This window comes from Vicia villosa, linkage group LG4 (assembly GCF_029867415.1).
Source record: "Vicia villosa cultivar HV-30 ecotype Madison, WI linkage group LG4, Vvil1.0, whole genome shotgun sequence".
In the NCBI taxonomy this organism is placed as follows: domain Eukaryota; kingdom Viridiplantae; phylum Streptophyta; class Magnoliopsida; order Fabales; family Fabaceae; genus Vicia; species Vicia villosa.
The window spans coordinates 177,679,165-177,696,416 of NC_081183.1; the positions used below are offsets into that span (position 1 = coordinate 177,679,165).

Below are 17,252 nucleotides of genomic sequence, written 5' to 3' on the forward strand. Positions count from 1 at the left end.
TGCAATACCATTATGAATTACAACTATATATGTTTAAAAAGTCTTACTCGACTGTCCAAAAACATAAATTACATCTTCAGTTCTTCATGATATCCAAATTATATTATAATAATGAGCAATTGGGCAAATACATAATCAAATCTATGACAATTAACTATCGTTTTAAATGTTTAACCTCTTTGTCAAGTCTAATTGAAATTCTCAGTTGGTAAGACATTGCACAACTGTAATAGATCTGAACTAAAAATGAATTTTGGGTCAGAATATACATATTTATAAAAGAAAAATGGCTATTTTAATTATAAATAAAAAATTAAAAAAAGAGGTATTTGAAACTAATTATCCTTTATTAGCCAATAAAATGCAAGCGTGTCTAATTTACCATAAAAGTTAAAACCCATTATTTCTACCATATACAGAAGACACAAAACTGATTCTCCTTTCTTACCAAAACTACGATGTGTGAATTCTTGTGTTTTATACACAATTTCATTGCTAACTAATAACATAGTTCTTGTCATAAAACAAAATGATAAACCAGCTTTTAGAAATTCGTATCTTCAGCTACCCTTCGAGAAACTAGCATTCTAGTTAAGCGATGGCTGATTCATAAGGACAAATGAATGACATGAAAATTAGCAGAGCTAAACTGGAAAATACAGTTTTAGAGAAGGGGGGAAAGATTCCTAGTTGTGTAGATAATAACTCAACATTTTCTAACTTACATGCCACTACCTTCTCTTTGCAAACCTGCTCCACCAGAGATTCTTGTTTATTTTATCAGAATCATGTCTCTATTTTATCATGAAGAGTGACCACTAAGCTATGTGCATCATCTAGCAATTTCAAAACATCAAGCTGTCCTGACATGCTATTGCATTCCCTAATGATCTCATCCATGCTGCTATACCTTTCAATGATCAATTTCCTCCTCTGTAATACCGAAGCTGCTATTGCGTAAAGCAATAGATCATCTGTTGGTGGTGCACGCTTTCTAACTTTGTTCCATGTGGAAATCCCAATACCTGCCCTGACTGCAGCTTGATCTGCCCACATTACTTCCCAAAGGCAAACAGTCTGCTCAAATGTCAACTCCCTTCGAAACAGTACCACCACCATCCTATACACAAAGAAGCAATCCTCAGCCTGAAGCTTCTCCAAATGCTTAAATAGATGGGCATCCTTATACTTGATTATTTTGGCAACTAATTCTAGTTGCCTCCTTATACCCACCTCATCAAGCCTAAAATTTTGCCGTGCCTTCTTCATGAATCCGACGAAACACCAGAAAGCCTCGTGATCCTCTGATATAATACTAACTATTGGAGATAGCAGGTCACTCATACCCTGGCAGTAGCCAATTTCAGGGTCATATAGAGCATATGCTTCAAGAATAGCAACTAGTCGGGCAGCATGGAAGATCCTGCCTGCCTCTAGGTGGCCATAATCCTCCAAGCCAACAGCCTCAGCAGTACGACGTGCCACATTGTCTGATACGGCAGCTTGAGAGGGATAGAGTGACATCCAGTCAGCATTAGCACGTAATGCATCAAGTCGGATAATCCGTTGCCAGGTGGAGAAGTCTTCATTAGTTGGTGCCTTTGATGGAACTTTTTCTTTCAAGGGAGAAGAGACTTCCTTGGTAGCTTTCACGGGGTTGTTGTCTTCCTGAACATCATCAGGAGGAGCTTTTTGAATTAGTTCAGGACCTTCAGTGGGATCCTTGGTAATTTTCATGGGGTTGTTGTCTTCCTGAACATCTTCAGGAGGAGCTGTTTGAATTACTTCAGAACCTTCAGCGGAATCCTTGGTAATTTTCATGGGGTTGTTGTCTTCCTGAACATCTTCAGGAGGAGCTGTTTGAATTACTTCAGGACCTTCAGCGGAATCCTTGGTAATTTTCATGGGGTTGTTGTCTTCCTGGACATCTTCAGGAGGAGCTGTTTGAATTACTTCAGGACCTTCAGCGGAATCCGTAGTTTTCATGGGGTTGTTGTCTTCCTGAACATCATCAGAAGGAGCTGTTTGATTTACTTCAGGACCTTCAGCGGAATCCTGGGTAGTTTTCATGGGTTTGTTATCTTCTTGATCATCATCAGGGGGAACTGTTTGAATTACTTCAGGAGATTCAGTAAAATCCGTATCCAGTGAAGATGCATCAGCATTGTTGACATTAACATAATCATCTCCTTCCAATGAGACAATGGATGGATAATCTGAAGATTCAGCTTCTGGACTCCTGTCCTGACTAGAAAGGAACTCCCTGGCGCTGGCTGCATCATCAAAACTAGAAGAACCAGAATCTTGAACAAGACTTTCACCACCTCCTTCATAGCTAATTTCACCAATTTCATTTAACTTACAGCTTTCGTTGCTTTTTTTTATGAGTTTCCTGCATTGTCGACGGAGTTTTTCATATTCCTTTCTGCATTTAAAGATTTGCCACAAAATCAACCAGATGTTAACACCCACTCCCTCTCAACATAAACAAAACAAAGGAAAAGTAACCAGAATATAGATTTGAAGTACTGATCATGCACAAAGATGTATAAAAAAAGTGAGAATGAAACTTGTATATCAACCTATTTTGAGCTCTCACAGCATCTCTTTCATCATTTGTGCTGTTAAAGTTATACCTGTCTAAGTCATAAAAGGGTAATCAATAATGGCATACAAAAAAGTTAAAATGCAAACAATAATAATAAAAAATAAAGAAAGTACAAGATAATCCTTAACCTTCCTAATGCATAAGATGGACGAAAATACTAAGGTTGTATGTAACTTAAAGATAACTAAGATAAGATTCATTGTAATTATGCAAGAATGAAGATTATCTAGAAATGAAATAAAAAGAATGGCGTGCTTACACTCCTAATAGGAATGGCCAGACTTCAGCTCTTATTCTGGGAGCAACACCCTGCATCAGATATTTATAACGCACTAAGTTCCAAAAAGAAACGAAAGATACGCAATTTTAAAGTACAGGTGAATGAATTGGTTAACTCACTCCACTGCGCACTCTTTTCAGGAGCTTAGCTCCACCATCACGGAGTCTACCATCTTCTGTAAACAACATTTTCCATTGCTGAGGTGAAAGGGCGTGTTTCCTTTTCCTGCGTGATTATGGTGATTTAAGCTGAGCAAATAAAACATGAGAAATACTAGTTACTAATTACTAGCATTTAGTAGGAGTAAGTAAAAGCACTTCTTAAGTTATTATGGCTTTCCCCCATTGAAAAAGTCTAGTCATATATCTCATACATTTTATTTCATTAGTGTTTGTGATTTTCAAGCGAGACGCTTCATACGGAACTATCTAAATTTCTTAGTGATGAAACAGTAATTTCGTGTCTTAGAGCTATCTGCTTCAATTTATCTAACTAACTACTTTAAGATAAGTGTTATGCTAATTACATGTGGCAAAATTTCACACCCTAAGGACAAACCCCTGTATTTCCCCCGAAAAAATAAACTAACCTCGACATATGATCTCCAAGTAAAATAATTATAAGGATGTTAACATAAAGAGGAAAAAATATGCCAACACACAGATCTTTCTTTTCAAGCTCAAAATATATCCAAAAAATCCGTTGTTGCAGTGTTTCCTGTGATACACTGCAACGACAGATTTTTGGATATCAACCTGGATCATCATCAAGTAAACCATCATCTAGCAACAAATAAAAACCTAGTAAGATCCATTTTCTATTATCACCATATCATTCACTACTTCATCTTTCACATGAATCACATTATTTTCTAAGAACAATTAATACAATAAAGCGATTCAAGTACAAAAATAGAGAGATCTAGCTCGAATAAATAGAAAGCAATAAAAAACTGAGTTGAAATTGAAATAGTGTTATTAGGGTTTTTCGAACATCTCTAATCTAATTCCTAATTTTTCTCTTCTAGATTTAATTACCTACTGGCACCGTAGAAAATGACAGCGACAATAGCGACGCCGGCGAGGGCCGTGAAGACAACCGCCGGAGTAGAGTTCGCTTGCGCGGCGGCCATGAGCGAGAATCTTCCCTTGCGGCCGGTCTTTGCACCGGCGGCAACAGAGAGAATGGCAGTTGTGTCGGTGTTGGTGTTCAAGCGGGAGGATGTGTTCATCTCATCTCATGGGTGAGCAATAGAAATTACGGCAATGCCCTTTTGTTTGCGACCATTACTCTTGCCTCATTCACCTTCCAAGTTATTTCTGCCAAAAGAGGGAGAAAGGAGTGAAATGGAAATTGGAGAAAGAAACTAGAAAATCTCACGTTCGTGATGATTACGCATAGAAAAACCAGTAGTATTTTAGTTTTTTTTTTTCGGTTAAAAAATGCAGTTTTTTCTTTTACATTATTAGGGATTTATAAGGTAATTGTTGAGTTAAGAGGGGGCAAAATTAACTAAACACACCACGTTATAAATAATTAAATATTTCAAAATAATTGCAGGCCGTGAATGAGATCCATATAATTTAATCATACTTTATTTTATTTTATTTTGAGTAAAGAGACAATGTACTTAATTAAATTTTACATTTTCAATCAATCACGTATTAAATTATATCATTTATTATTTTAATTTTTTAATGACATGGCAATAGCAGATTATTTTTTATAGGATTATTTCTATTGGATGACAATATAAAACTATTTTCAATCATATTCATTAAACCTTTTTCAATCGGTACTTATGCAGAAACATCATATATATATATATATATATATATATATATATATATATATATATATATATATATATATATATATATATATATATATATATATATATATATATATATATATATATATATATATATATATATATATATATATATATATATGCAAGGGTGCGGTTTATTACCCTAAATATACTTAAAAAAAAATGTAGATGTATATTTTCTTACAAAGTTAAAAGTACTCCTATTAATAATGTAGTATCAAGTATTTGGTCATGTTATAATTGATTTGTGTGTTTTTATTCTAATGGACTTAGTCAAGTTATCTAGCGTAAAATATATTTCTTCTATTCTTGGGTGACTTTTATCACTAGCAAGAAAAACATGAATTCCATCTCTATCTTCTATCCAACTGCATCCTGGACTCTTTTGCATTCCCTTATCATTCATTAACTCTCTAGTTTTAGCAAGATTGTGCCATCTTCCTGCAGAAGCATACAAGTTTGATAACATAACATAGTTTCCGGTGTTATCCGGCTCCAATTCGATGAGCTTTCGGGCTGCAATTTCACCTAAGGAAACTTCCTTATGAATTAAACAGCCTCCAAGAAGAGCATTCCAGGTCACTGAATCAGCTTCCATTGGCATGTTTTTGATAAGTTGATATGCTTCGGTGAGCTTCCCCGCGCGACTCAAGAGGTCGATCATGCTCGTATAATGCTTTAATGTGGGTGTGATGTTGTATTTTTTCATCAAATAAAAGCATTCATAACCAATCTTGATTGATCCTGCGTGAACACATGAAGAAATGACTGATAGGAAAGTTACATGGTCTGGTCTAACTTTGTCGGCTAACATTCTGTGGAAAATAGCAATTCCTTCTTCGCCGTGTCCATGCATGGCATAAGCGGTGAGCATAGCATTGTGGCACACCAAAGTAGGGTTTGATATCTTGTTATAAACTTCATGGCAGTGTTTAATACTCCCGCATTTCGTATACATGTCTACTAAGCCGGCTCCAATTTGAGCATCGGAGTCGTACCCTGCTCTAATGGAATATGCATGGACTTGCTTTCCTCGGTGGATTGTCGCCAATTTGGAGCATGCTGCTAAGATTATTCCAGTTGTGTATATGTCGGGCCTCAAATTTGAGACCTGCATTTCATTGAACAATTGCATTGCTGAATCATATTGTTTATTTTCCATAAGGCCAGCTAAAATACTATTCCATGTATAGGCATTAGGCTCAAAACCACCCCCTTTCATTTTGTCAAGAAGTTCTCCAATCTTTTTAATTTGATTAGACCGAGCATAGCCAGATATTAACGCATTCCATGTAGATGTATCTCTTTCGTATATTTCATCAAATGCCATTTGAGCAGCTATAATGTCATTGCATTTACAGTACATTTCAACCAAAGCTCCGCCGACAAAGCTGTTGGACGATAGACCTTTGGTAATTGCAATGGAATGTATCTCTTTCCCTTGTTGAATAGAAGTTGTATCAGCACATCCGGTAAGGACACTTCCAAGAGTGAAGGAATCGGGTTCAATTCCTTCCATCAATAAATCTCGAAACAACATCAGAGCTTCATCAAGCATGAGATTATCCACAAAACCTGATATCATACAATTCCATGATATTCTATCCCTTTCCACGCCTTCTCGCTCCATCCGATCAAATAATTCCTTTGCCTTTACCATATTACCATTTTCTGAATAACCAACCATCATTGTATTGTAAGACGCTGCACTTTTCCTCGCAAACTTGGAAAACACTTCAAAGGCACTTTTCATATCACCACACTTTCTATACATGTCCACTAATGCATTCACAACAAAACTATTAGAGAACAAATCATGTCTAACAATATAGCCATGCAGTTCTTTCCCGAGGAAAAGCCATTTCAACCTAGCACAAGCAGGAAGAACGCTCGCTAGCGTCTGAGCATTTGGTGCCACCCCTACTCCCACCATTCTAGAAAACAATTCAACTGACTCAACATCATAACCATTATTCGAAAACCCTCCAATAACCGCACTCCAAGTAACAACATTGGGTTCCAACTCACTCAATAACATATTTTGCAAGAGATCCAACGCCTCATGCACCATCCCATTGGTAACACACGCGGTTATAATAGAATTCCAAGAGACACAATCCTTTCGCAGCATTCCTTCTAGAACTTTCTTAGCCTCACCTAAGCCCCCACATTTACCATACATATCAATCAAAGCATTCCCCACATAAACATTAGTAATAAACCCATGTTTCAAAACCATCCCATGAAGTTGTCTACCTAGTTCCAAATCACCAAGACCAACACAAATGTTCAACACAACAGGGAACACAAAAAAATCCAATTTTTCTCTCAATCCATCACATAAGAACTCTTCAAAAAGCATAAACGCTTTTTGAAACAACCCCATGTTAAGATGAAGGCGTAGAAGTGCAGTCCAAGAATGCAAGTTTCTAAGCGGCATTGTGTCAAACATGTGGCAGGCATCTTCAAAAGACGAGTTGATGGAGTACATTTGAAGTAACTTGGTTTGAACAAAATGGTGGTTGTGGAAGCCGGTTTTGATGGAGTGGGAGTGAAGTTGTTTTCCTAAAGTGAGAGGGGAAGATTGGAGAATGATGGCGTAGGTGGTGGAAGTAAGTGGGTGGTTGTTGAGAAGGGTTAATTGAGGGAGTATGGGGTTTATGTTTGAGGATTGAAGGTTTGAATTGGGTAGTTTTGTTTGGTTTGTGAAAGAAGTGGGTATTGGTGGGTTTGGTTGGGGTGGGCGTGTGAAGGGTTCTGAAAGCAGGGTGTGCATTTTAGATGATAGAAATGAAAGATACTGAAAAGGAACAGGGAAGCAACTCCAAAAGAGTTTCTTAACTTGGTTAGATAGATAAATTATATTCACAAAAAATAAGATAAAAACCCACAAAATAAATATGAGTACGAGGACGGATAATTACCCACTAAAATAAATAGATATGGGTGCAGCCGTGCAGGTATACAAGTATTTCAATACATACTTTTTTTTTTCATATTCGTACAATATATATTTATAATTTTCATTTATATTAGTATTATATAAAATTGTATATCTATCACTTCTTAAAAAATACATCACTATTAAACTAATACATATTTTGATACAAGTGTTCAAGTGTAATTGTACATTCATAATTTGTTATTAGTTTGTTGTGGGTCTTGAGTTGGACTTTAGCTAGTTGGCCCAATATGAGTTTAGTATATATTGCAATTTTGCTTTGTAATAAGTAGAATGTGTATAATCATTCTTTGTTTCAGTTGAGGAAATGTTACTTATAACTTTCTCTTCTTCCATCTTCATCTTGTTCCATTGGTATCTAGAGCTCCGGTTTAAATCCACAGAAAGGAAACACGAGTGCATGTGATGTGTGTGACTGTTTTGATTTCAGACTCATTCAATTCACAGTTAATTGAAGATCATAATCATAGCATAATCACATTTCTTGATTTCAAGAGATCGGAAAACACGAGTGTTTGGTGAGATCTGAGTGATTTCATGCACAATATCGAAGATGAACAGTGTAAACGGTGGTTTGAATACGAAACTTCCGGTGTTTAATGGAAATAATTGGAATCGATGGATGATTCAGATGCGTGTGTTGTTTGGCGCTCAAGATGTGCTTGATCTCGTCAACGATAGTTACACACAGATTGTTGCAGGTGTAACAGAAGTGAAAAGAAACGCTCAACAAGAAACGAGGAAGAACTATCAATAAGTGTTATTCTACATCCATCAGTATGATGCGACGTGTTTGAGAAGATCTATAATTTGACGACGGGTAAGGTTGCATGAGACACAATGGTACAATGCTATGATGGTGATGCATCAGTGAAGAATGTGAAGCTTTAGAGTCTATGTAAGTAGTATGAGAATCTCAACATGAAGAACAATGAGAAGGCCAGAGTACATCTCTAGAGTGATTCTAATCACTAATAAAATGAAAACGTGTGGAAAAATGCTCTCAGAACAAGTGATTATTGAGAAGGTATTGAGATCACTTACTCCTCTATTTGATTACATTGTTGTAGCTATAAACATTCTAAGGATTTGAGCACCATGAGAGTTGAAGAGCTACAAAGCAGTCTTGAATCATAAGAGTTGCGTCTGACTGAGAGAACCTCTGAAAGATAGGTCGAGTAAGCTCTGAAAGCTTCTTTTGTCAAAACATCCAAGAAACATATGACACCAACACCTCCTACCGTGAGTGCAATATTCTATCTTAGATGTTTTGAATAATGTCAAAATTAGGTAATATATAGTATTTATATATTGGACCTTATCTACTTATGTCTAGGTTGTATTTTCATTTTATGACACTTATTAGGACAAGTTTAAAATGTTAAAATATCTTCTTTTTTTGTGAAAAATCGTGTTTGGAGTCAACTCATTCTAGGAGTCGACTCCCACTAATAACCTTTTAAAAGAAAATTCTCTGTCAAAAAGGAGTTGACATATAAGGGCCTTAGAGTCAACACACAACACTAAGGAGTCTACTCCCTCGACCTCTGGGTCGACTCATATTAAAAGGTTTTTTGAATTTCAATCTATGTCCAAAATGAGTCGACTCTCAAGCTATTGGAGTCGATACAAAGCACAGAGGGATCGATTTCCACGAGTTATGTATTGACTCCTACTGAAGCATATTTCTCAAATTCTTTTATGTCCACTTGGAGTTGAATCCCAGGCAGTATGGGCCGACTTCCTTGCCCTTAGAAGTCGACTCCCACTTCGAATAAGTCGACTTTCATTGTTCAAAATATCCAATTTTATAATTTTGCATCCTTTTTTTCTGTTTCATTCTTTCACACCCCTCATCACACACGCGCGCACACACACTGATATATATATATATAGTCATTCATGCATTAATTCTCATCATTGAACAAAAAAATATACAAATATTTTCATCATCTTCATCATCTCTCATTGCATACATTTAACAACTACACATAATTATTTTTGTTGTGTGATCAAGAGGTATTTTGATAAGGTCTAATTAGGATATGGTCTAATCAATTGGCTTGAAAGATCTTTGAGGGTTTCAATTTGGGGTTTCCTTTAAAACAATGAATCACACTTTATTTGTTAATTAAAATAAATAAATAAATTTCCTTTCTTCTTCGATATCACCACCACCCCATGATTCCAATTAAAAAAATTAAATCTTAAATAAATCTAAAATTTTGATTTAAAATAACAACAACATCTTATTACTTGTTTCTTAAAAATATAAATATAGGTGCATTTTTTATACAAGAATTTCTCTTTTGAAAAATAGCAGAGAAACATTATTATTTAAGTAAAAAAAACTTGGGAGAAAGGAGGGCTTTCGCTAAAAAAGGAAATCACTACACCACAACACTCCCCTCACGAAGGAGGTACCATTAAAATTCTCTACAAACACCTTCAAAATCTAGTTAGAACAATCAACATAGGCATTATTGCATTAGTAAGTAGCATTCCCTATCTTCGCAAGCCTATCATCACATACATTAGCCTATATATGTGAATCACCTTGAAATGTTCCATTTTGCCAAGTAATCATATAATATTGATCACTAAATTAGAGACATTTACTTTAGCTTCACAACCAAGGTTTCCTAGCTTTATTTTATCGTATTTTTCATTCAAAACTTTGTAACACAAAGCCTCGTTCCCACAAATGAGATTCCACCCAAACTTTGCTATACAAGATGATTTCATATCCTTGAGACTCCTTAGCCCAAACCCTACCTTTCTTGGGCCTAGTAATCTTCTTCCAATCGGCAGAATGAAGATGTTTTCCCCCATTGATGTCACCTCCATATGAACTTCCTTTGGATTAACTGAATTTTCTTAATACACATCTTAGGCAACATAAAGGTCATCATAGAATAGGTAGGAATGACATTAATGACTGATTTCGCAAGAGTAGTGCGATCTACAAACGGTAGATATTTACCTTTCCAATTGGCCAACTTAGAGTTAATTTTTTTCCACAAGAAATTGATAATCTTTAAGTTTTAGGTACCCGTTAGTTAAAGGGACACCAAGATAGGTTCCTAAACTATTGACTTCTTTGAAGTTAGACATCGCTAGCAGCTTCTTCCTGGTATGCACTTTGGTGGCATTTAAGAAGAGAATACATGACTTTTCTTGACGGTTCTCTTGCCAGAGTTGGAGTAGAAATTATGAAAAATCTCTATGGTACACTCCATTTGCTTTTCAGTAGCTTTACTAAATAATAAGATGTCGTCCGTAAACATAAGATGAGAGATACTAGGTCTTGATTTACCAGTCTTCATAGCAATCCAATTTCCACCGTCAATTTTGTCGCAAATCATATGAGACAACTTGTCTATACAAAGCACAAAAAGGTAAGGATATATGAGATCACCTTGCTTCAACTTCTTTCAAAACTTTAACAATAAAGCCCTAACTCATTATATCATAAGCTTTGCTTAAGTCTATCTTCATAGCAAAGAAGCACTTATTACTTTTAAGCTTGTTCATACTATGAATCATCTCATTGGCCACACCTATATTTAAGTAATTTTGTTGGAAAACATAGATTATTTTTTTTAAAAAAAATCTAACTCTTAATACAAATATTTTATTTTCAATTTATTAAATGTATTCTTAAAAACAAATAATAAAGAAACGGAAGCGACCTTTGTGCATCAGAAAATGGCCAACCTTATTTTCCTTTTTCTTTTTTTCAATAAAGAGTGAAGTCTCATTTTAGTCCCTCACAAAAATTGTAAAGGTCATATTAGTTCCTGAGAAAAAAAGTCTCTATTAAATCCCTTACAAAATTTAACCGAGCCATGTTAGTCCCTCTACTAATATTTTTTGAGTGAAGACCCATTTTGGTCCCTCACAAAAATCACACAACCCAAATTATTCCCTCACAAAAAAAAGGACTTGATTTAATCCCTTACAAAATTTAACCGGATCATATTAGTCCTTATGTTAATATTTTTACCAAATCGGTTTTTATCATACTTTTAAACCGTGACTAGGCTGCCACGTTGGCTTTTATTTTTTATTTTTCATTTTTTAAAATACTAAATTAATTTTTAATTATAATTTCATTTTTAAACAATTCTGAATTAATAATATCAAAAAAGCTAAAAAAATATTTTATATGGAATTGAACCTATGACCTTTAATCAATATCTTAAGTCCTTACCACTAGTCTAATGTATATTCATGATAAATAATTCTTATAATTTTTAGAAATATTAAATAATGTAGAATTTAAAACAAAACAAAAAAGTTAAAATTTGTACCAATTGGGTCTCAAATTCAAATCCATAATAGTCACTTTACAACTATACAAGTCAATTTATATTGTTAATATTATTAATAATGAATACTTAAGTTAATAATTCAAAATAATTATTTACTTCTTTCAAATAACAAAAAAATAAATATTTACTAATTTTAAATAATACAAAAATTTAAAAATAAAACTAATAAAATATAAATCCTAAATAAAATTAATCAAATAAAAATAAATTAATTAATATTTAATTGAATTACTATTAAACTAATTGATTACTATTTAGTTTGCATCAACTAAATAATTTTAAAAATTAATTGATTATTAATTTAAATTTATTAAATATTTTAATAATTAGTTGAATTACTATTAAACTAATTAATTATTATTTAATATGAATTAATTTGAAATAAATAAATATTTATTTGTGTGTTATTTAATTTCAATTACATATAATTTAATTTATTTCTAATTGATTAAATATATTGAGGTTTTACATTTAATAAATTTTATTTTTAAATTGGTGTATTATTTGAAATTAGTAAATCAAAGAGGTTCGAAACCCCATTGATATAAATTTTATAATTTTTGTTTTAAATTCATAATTATTTAATATTATTAAAAATCTTGAAAATTATTTTTTATGAATGCATATTGGCCTAGTGGTAAAGACTTAAGATATTGTTTAATAGTATTGAGTTCGATTCCTTATAAAAAAACAATTTTGTCTTTTTGATATTATTAAATCAGAATTGTTTAAAAATTAATTTAGTATTTTAAAAAATGAAAATAAAAAATAAAAGCCAACGTGGCAGTCCAGTCACAGTTTAAAAGTATGAAAAAAATCCATTTGGTAAAAATATTAACATAAGGACTAATATGATCCGGTTAAATTTTGTAAGGGATTAAATCAAGTCCTTTTTTTTATGAGGGACTAATTTGGGTTGTGTGATTTTTGTGAGGGACCAAAATGGGTCTTCACTCATATTTTTTCAAACCAATTTTTTTTTTATAATTTTTGAACCGTGACTGGACCACTAGTTAAGACCCATTTTAATTCTTCACAAAAAAGGGAGAGTCCAAATTAGTTCCTGAGAAAAAAATATCTCTATTTAATCCCTTATAAAATTTAACTAAGCCATGTTAGTCCCTCTTTTAATATTTTTTCAAACGATTTTTTTTGTATTTTTAAACTATGACTGGACTTGACAAGATAAACATGCTTTCAGAAATTGAGTGTGGGTCAGACGTTGAGTTCCTTTGCACATGGTCTTTAGAGTCTAAGTTTCCACCAAAAACTGGGTTCCCTAGATGTGAGACATTAAAATCTTATCATTCAGAATTTGAGTCATCATATTCTAATCTTTCATAATCTGAGTCTCAAGCTTCTCTTCATATGTTCTTATCAGAGTCAGAGTCTGGTAAATTCTTCGACTAATGATCTTGCACACTTGAACATATGTTAGTGTACCTAATTGTTCATTAAATACTTTGTTATCATCAAAATCTAAGTGATATGGTATAAACTAATTTTCTTCCAACATACCATGTGTATTATTTTCGCCACAAGTATTATTTACAAAAGCAAGAAATTATCCTAAATCACCTTAGTAACAAAAATAAACCTTCTTAAAATATCATTAACAACTAAAACAATAATGACACCTAATACACAAGAATACATAACAACAAAAACCGTAGTCACCCACTCATAAACTTGATAATAAACCATACAAAGAAAAGAACATCGTGGTATTGCGATGATTTATCTACAATCCCTTCATAAATAATTTCAATTCAACAGTCGTAAAATAGGAGTCCAGTCACAATTTTAAAAAAATCGATTTAAAAAAAATACTAAAAGGGGGACTAACATGACTTGATTAAATTTTATAAGGGATTCTCACTTAGATTAGGTAGTTACTCTACCAAAATAAAACTTCAATTAAAAACTTAAACCACCCGCTCACCCGTCCGAAACTCTTACGTCCGTCTTCCCTCCGCCTCCCTAGTACTTCCACCGTCCACCCAGTCCCTCCGTGATTCCGCTGCCACATTTCCTTTCGAAGTTCGTTCTCCTCCACCTCAGCACAAGCGCAACTGCATCATTTCTTGGGGGTAATGATCCAATGCAAACAAATTTCACCACTCTCTCATTTCTCCACACACTTCAAATCATCAACTCCACCACGTAAGTTCCACATTTCTCAATTTCCCAACAACACTTTTTCCTCCAATAACTAACTTTTTTCATTCGTTGCAGTTTCCACAATCTTCCGAACCCTCTGGCAATCCGCAACATCATCTTCACCTCCAGACGATAACAACAACAAATGGAACATCTCACATTACATCATAGACGATACAAACCTCCTTCGTCCAAGTTTCACTTCAACCGGTCTTCACGTTCTAGACCTCATCGATAATGGTTCACTCGAACCGGACCGGACCATTTACAACAAGCTCTTAAAGAGATGCACAATGTTAGGGAAACTCAAACAAGGAAAACTAGTGCATGCCCATATCCTTAATTCTAGGCTTAAGAATGATTTAGTTATTCAAAATTCAATTTTGTTCATGTATGCGAAATGTGGAAATTTGGAACTTGCCCGCCAGGTGTTTGATGAAATGAGTGTGAAAGATGTGGTGAGTTGGACTTCGATGATCACTGGGTATTCACAGAGTGAGCGTGCTACTAGTGCGCTTGTTTTGTTTCCTGAGATGTTACGCGATGGATCGAAGCCGAATGAGTTTACGTTGTCGAGTTTGATTAAGTGTTGTGGGTTTATACAAAGTTATGTTGATGGGAAGCAAATTCATGGGTGTTGTTGGAAGTATGGGTTTCAGTCGAATGTGTTTGTGGGGAGTTCGCTTGTGGATATGTATGCCAGGTGTGGGTACTTGAGGGAAGCACAATTGGTTTTTGATGAGCTTGAGAGTAAGAATGAAGTTTCTTGGAATGCTTTGATATCTGGATATGCGAGGAAAGGTGAAGGAGAGGAGGCTTTGGCTTTATTTGTGAAGATGCAAAGGGAGGATTATGGAGCAACAGATTTTACTTATTCGGCTCTTTTGTGTTCTTCTTCGAGCACAGGATCTTTGGAGCAAGGGAAATGGCTTCATGCACATATGATGAAATCGGGAAAGAAGTTAGTTGGTTACGTGGGGAATACGCTTCTTCACATGTACGCGAAGTCGGGAAACATTTGGGATGCGAAGAAGGTTTTTGATCGTCTGTTTAAGGTTGATGTTGTTTCTTGCAATTCTATGCTGATAGGGTATGCTCAGCATGGGCTAGGAAAGGAAGCTGTTGACCTTTTTGAAGAGATGATGTTGTGGGTTGACATTGAACCCAATGATATAACATTCCTTTCTGTTCTGACTGCTTGTAGCCATGCTGGACTTTTGGATGAGGGTAAATATTATTTTGAGTTGATGAAGAAGTATGGCATTGAACCAAAAGTGTCGCACTACACGACGTTTGTTGATCTTCTTGGTCGAGCCGGTCTTCTTGATCAAGCTAAGAGTTTCATTGAAAAAATGCCAATTGAACCAACTGCAACTATCTGGGGAGCTTTGCTTGGTGCGTCTAAAATGCATAAAAATATGGAAATGGGTGCTTACGCAGCTCAAAGGGTTTTAGAGCTTGACCCTTTTTATTCTGGAACACATACATTGCTTTCCAATATTTATGCCTCTGCTGGTAGGTGGAAGGATGTTGCAAATGTGAGAAAGATGATGAAGGATAGTGGGTTGAAGAAGGAACCGGCTTGTAGTTGGGTTGAGATTGAGAATTCTGTCCATGTATTTGTTGCAAATGACATTTCTCTTCCAGATAAAGACAGGGTTTACGAAATGTGGGAGAAGCTAAATCAGAAAATTAAAGAGATTGGTTATGTTCCTGATACAAGTCATGTGCATCTCTATGTAGATCAACAAGAGAAGGAATTGAATTTGCAGTATCATAGTGAGAAGTTGGCTCTTGCTTTTTCCCTTCTGAATACTACACCAGGATCCACTATACGTATAATGAAGAATATCAGGGTTTGTGGCGATTGCCACTCAGCAATAAAATATGTGTCTTTGGTTGTGAAGAGGGAAATCATTGTTAGAGACACTAATCGGTTCCATCATTTTCGTGATGGCTTGTGCTCTTGTAGGGACTACTGGTAGTGCTAATTATTATCAACTAATTGATTGATTTTGCCGAATTCTCTTCTTATTATGTGATCTCACAAAATCCATCTGCATGAAGGTAAAACAAATTTACCTTGAAGATTTATGTAAATATAAGGAGAAATGTTTCTCTGATACAGACCTGGACCCAGACTGACACCATATATGTATACAGTTTTTGAGTTTTGAATTGTTTTCTATGCTTGTGTGCATATTCTCTCTCCGCAAGGCCGATGTCCACATACTCAATGGTATACGTTGTCGAGATATGGTATTGGAAATCCTGTTTTCAAATAACACATTTGAAATACAAGTCATGTAGGCTACAGTTTAAGTCAGCTCAAACAAATTTATGGGCTAGTGAGATGTGCATAACATCTTATTTGAAGCAAAAGGTCTTTTGTTATTTATAGATATATACATTTAAAATACATCTTATATGTTGGATGCATCATTGTGCACATATACATGGAGTTATTTTAGTTCTTTTCTTCAGTTTCCTCCCTATTCGTTAGGTGTTTGTTGCCATCTGCTGAAGGGTTGCAGATTGCAGATATTATTTATAAAGTCTCTTCATTATTTCATTTGGTTTGCATTATTATGGATGGGTGGAAAATAAGCAGATTGCATGATGACATGTATGTTTATATGATGTTAAATCTTGAAACTAGTGCTATAATCATTCTTATTGTTTCCATGAACATGATGATTGGAAACCCATAAGATAAGGGGGAAAAATCAAATGAAAAATTGTTTTCTAGAAAAGGTGTTTCAAACAAAAGATATTTTCAAGAGAAGTTATATTCATGAAATATAAGAGAAACGAAAAGTTGGTTTATTTAAGAGAAATCAAAAGTTAGTTTTTAAAAAAGTTGTTAAGGAGAAACTGCTTATTTGTGAAATGAAACTTTGAAAAATGAACATGGAGAATATGCATACTTTACAAGGTGCAGATTTGTGAAATAAACATTTGAAAAGTTATCCTTCGAAAAATAACTAAAAGTCTCGTAGAAGTTTGGAATGGATGGGCGCCGTTGAAGGTTGCTGGCAGGGAGAGTACTTTACAACAGGATTCTTGATTTAATCATA

At 34.5% G+C, this 17,252-nt stretch overlaps 3 protein-coding genes across 5 annotated transcripts; 1 reads left to right on the forward strand and 2 right to left on the reverse strand.

The window, feature by feature from the left end:
• Positions 1-461: 461 nt before the first annotated feature.
• Positions 462-4,323, reverse strand: LOC131596126 (rab GTPase-activating protein 22-like). Of its 2 annotated transcripts, none has more exons than XM_058868696.1 (5): positions 3,926-4,323; positions 3,008-3,113; positions 2,868-2,917; positions 2,583-2,636; positions 462-2,425 (listed from the first exon to the last, which is right to left on the reverse strand). In XM_058868696.1, exons 1-5 carry the CDS (start codon positions 4,117-4,119, stop codon positions 787-789), a joined length of 2,043 nt encoding a protein of 680 aa, XP_058724679.1. In that variant the 5' UTR covers positions 4,120-4,323; the 3' UTR covers positions 462-786. The 2 variants fall into 2 exon arrangements, with proteins under 2 accessions (XP_058724679.1, XP_058724680.1); XM_058868697.1 differs by having other exon boundaries at positions 3,008-3,136; positions 3,926-4,065.
• Positions 4,324-4,839: 516 nt separating this feature from the next.
• On the reverse strand, positions 4,840-7,578 carry LOC131596127 (pentatricopeptide repeat-containing protein At5g08510-like). Its single transcript, XM_058868698.1, has one exon. It carries the CDS (start codon positions 7,493-7,495, stop codon positions 4,949-4,951), a length of 2,547 nt encoding a protein of 848 aa, XP_058724681.1. The 5' UTR covers positions 7,496-7,578; the 3' UTR covers positions 4,840-4,948.
• Positions 7,579-13,926: 6,348 nt separating this feature from the next.
• On the forward strand, positions 13,927-16,353 carry LOC131596128 (pentatricopeptide repeat-containing protein At3g24000, mitochondrial). 2 transcript variants are annotated; one of them, XM_058868699.1, is made up of 2 exons: positions 13,927-14,178; positions 14,251-16,353. In XM_058868699.1, exons 1-2 carry the CDS (start codon positions 14,109-14,111, stop codon positions 16,158-16,160), a joined length of 1,980 nt encoding a protein of 659 aa, XP_058724682.1. In that variant the 5' UTR covers positions 13,927-14,108; the 3' UTR covers positions 16,161-16,353. The 2 variants fall into 2 exon arrangements, with proteins under 2 accessions (XP_058724682.1, XP_058724683.1); XM_058868700.1 differs by having other exon boundaries at positions 13,927-14,105.
• Positions 16,354-17,252: the final 899 nt, after the last annotated feature.

Excerpts from the sequence above, each read along its gene's own strand:
- LOC131596126 (XM_058868696.1), bottom strand. The coding sequence starts at position 4,119 with ATGAACACATCCTCCCGCTTGAACACCAACACCGACACAACTGCCATT. Across the intron at positions 3,114-3,925 it reads ATTTTCTACGGTGCCAGTAG|GAAAAGGAAACACGCCCTTT; the intron begins GTAATTAAATCT and ends ATAATCACGCAG. Across the intron at positions 2,426-2,582 it reads GCTGTGAGAGCTCAAAATAG|AAAGGAATATGAAAAACTCC; the intron begins GTTGATATACAA and ends CTTTAAATGCAG.
- LOC131596127 (XM_058868698.1), bottom strand. The coding sequence starts at position 7,495 with ATGCACACCCTGCTTTCAGAACCCTTCACACGCCCACCCCAACCAAAC.
- LOC131596128 (XM_058868699.1), top strand. The coding sequence starts at position 14,109 with ATGATCCAATGCAAACAAATTTCACCACTCTCTCATTTCTCCACACAC. Across the intron at positions 14,179-14,250 it reads CAAATCATCAACTCCACCAC|TTTCCACAATCTTCCGAACC; the intron begins GTAAGTTCCACA and ends CATTCGTTGCAG.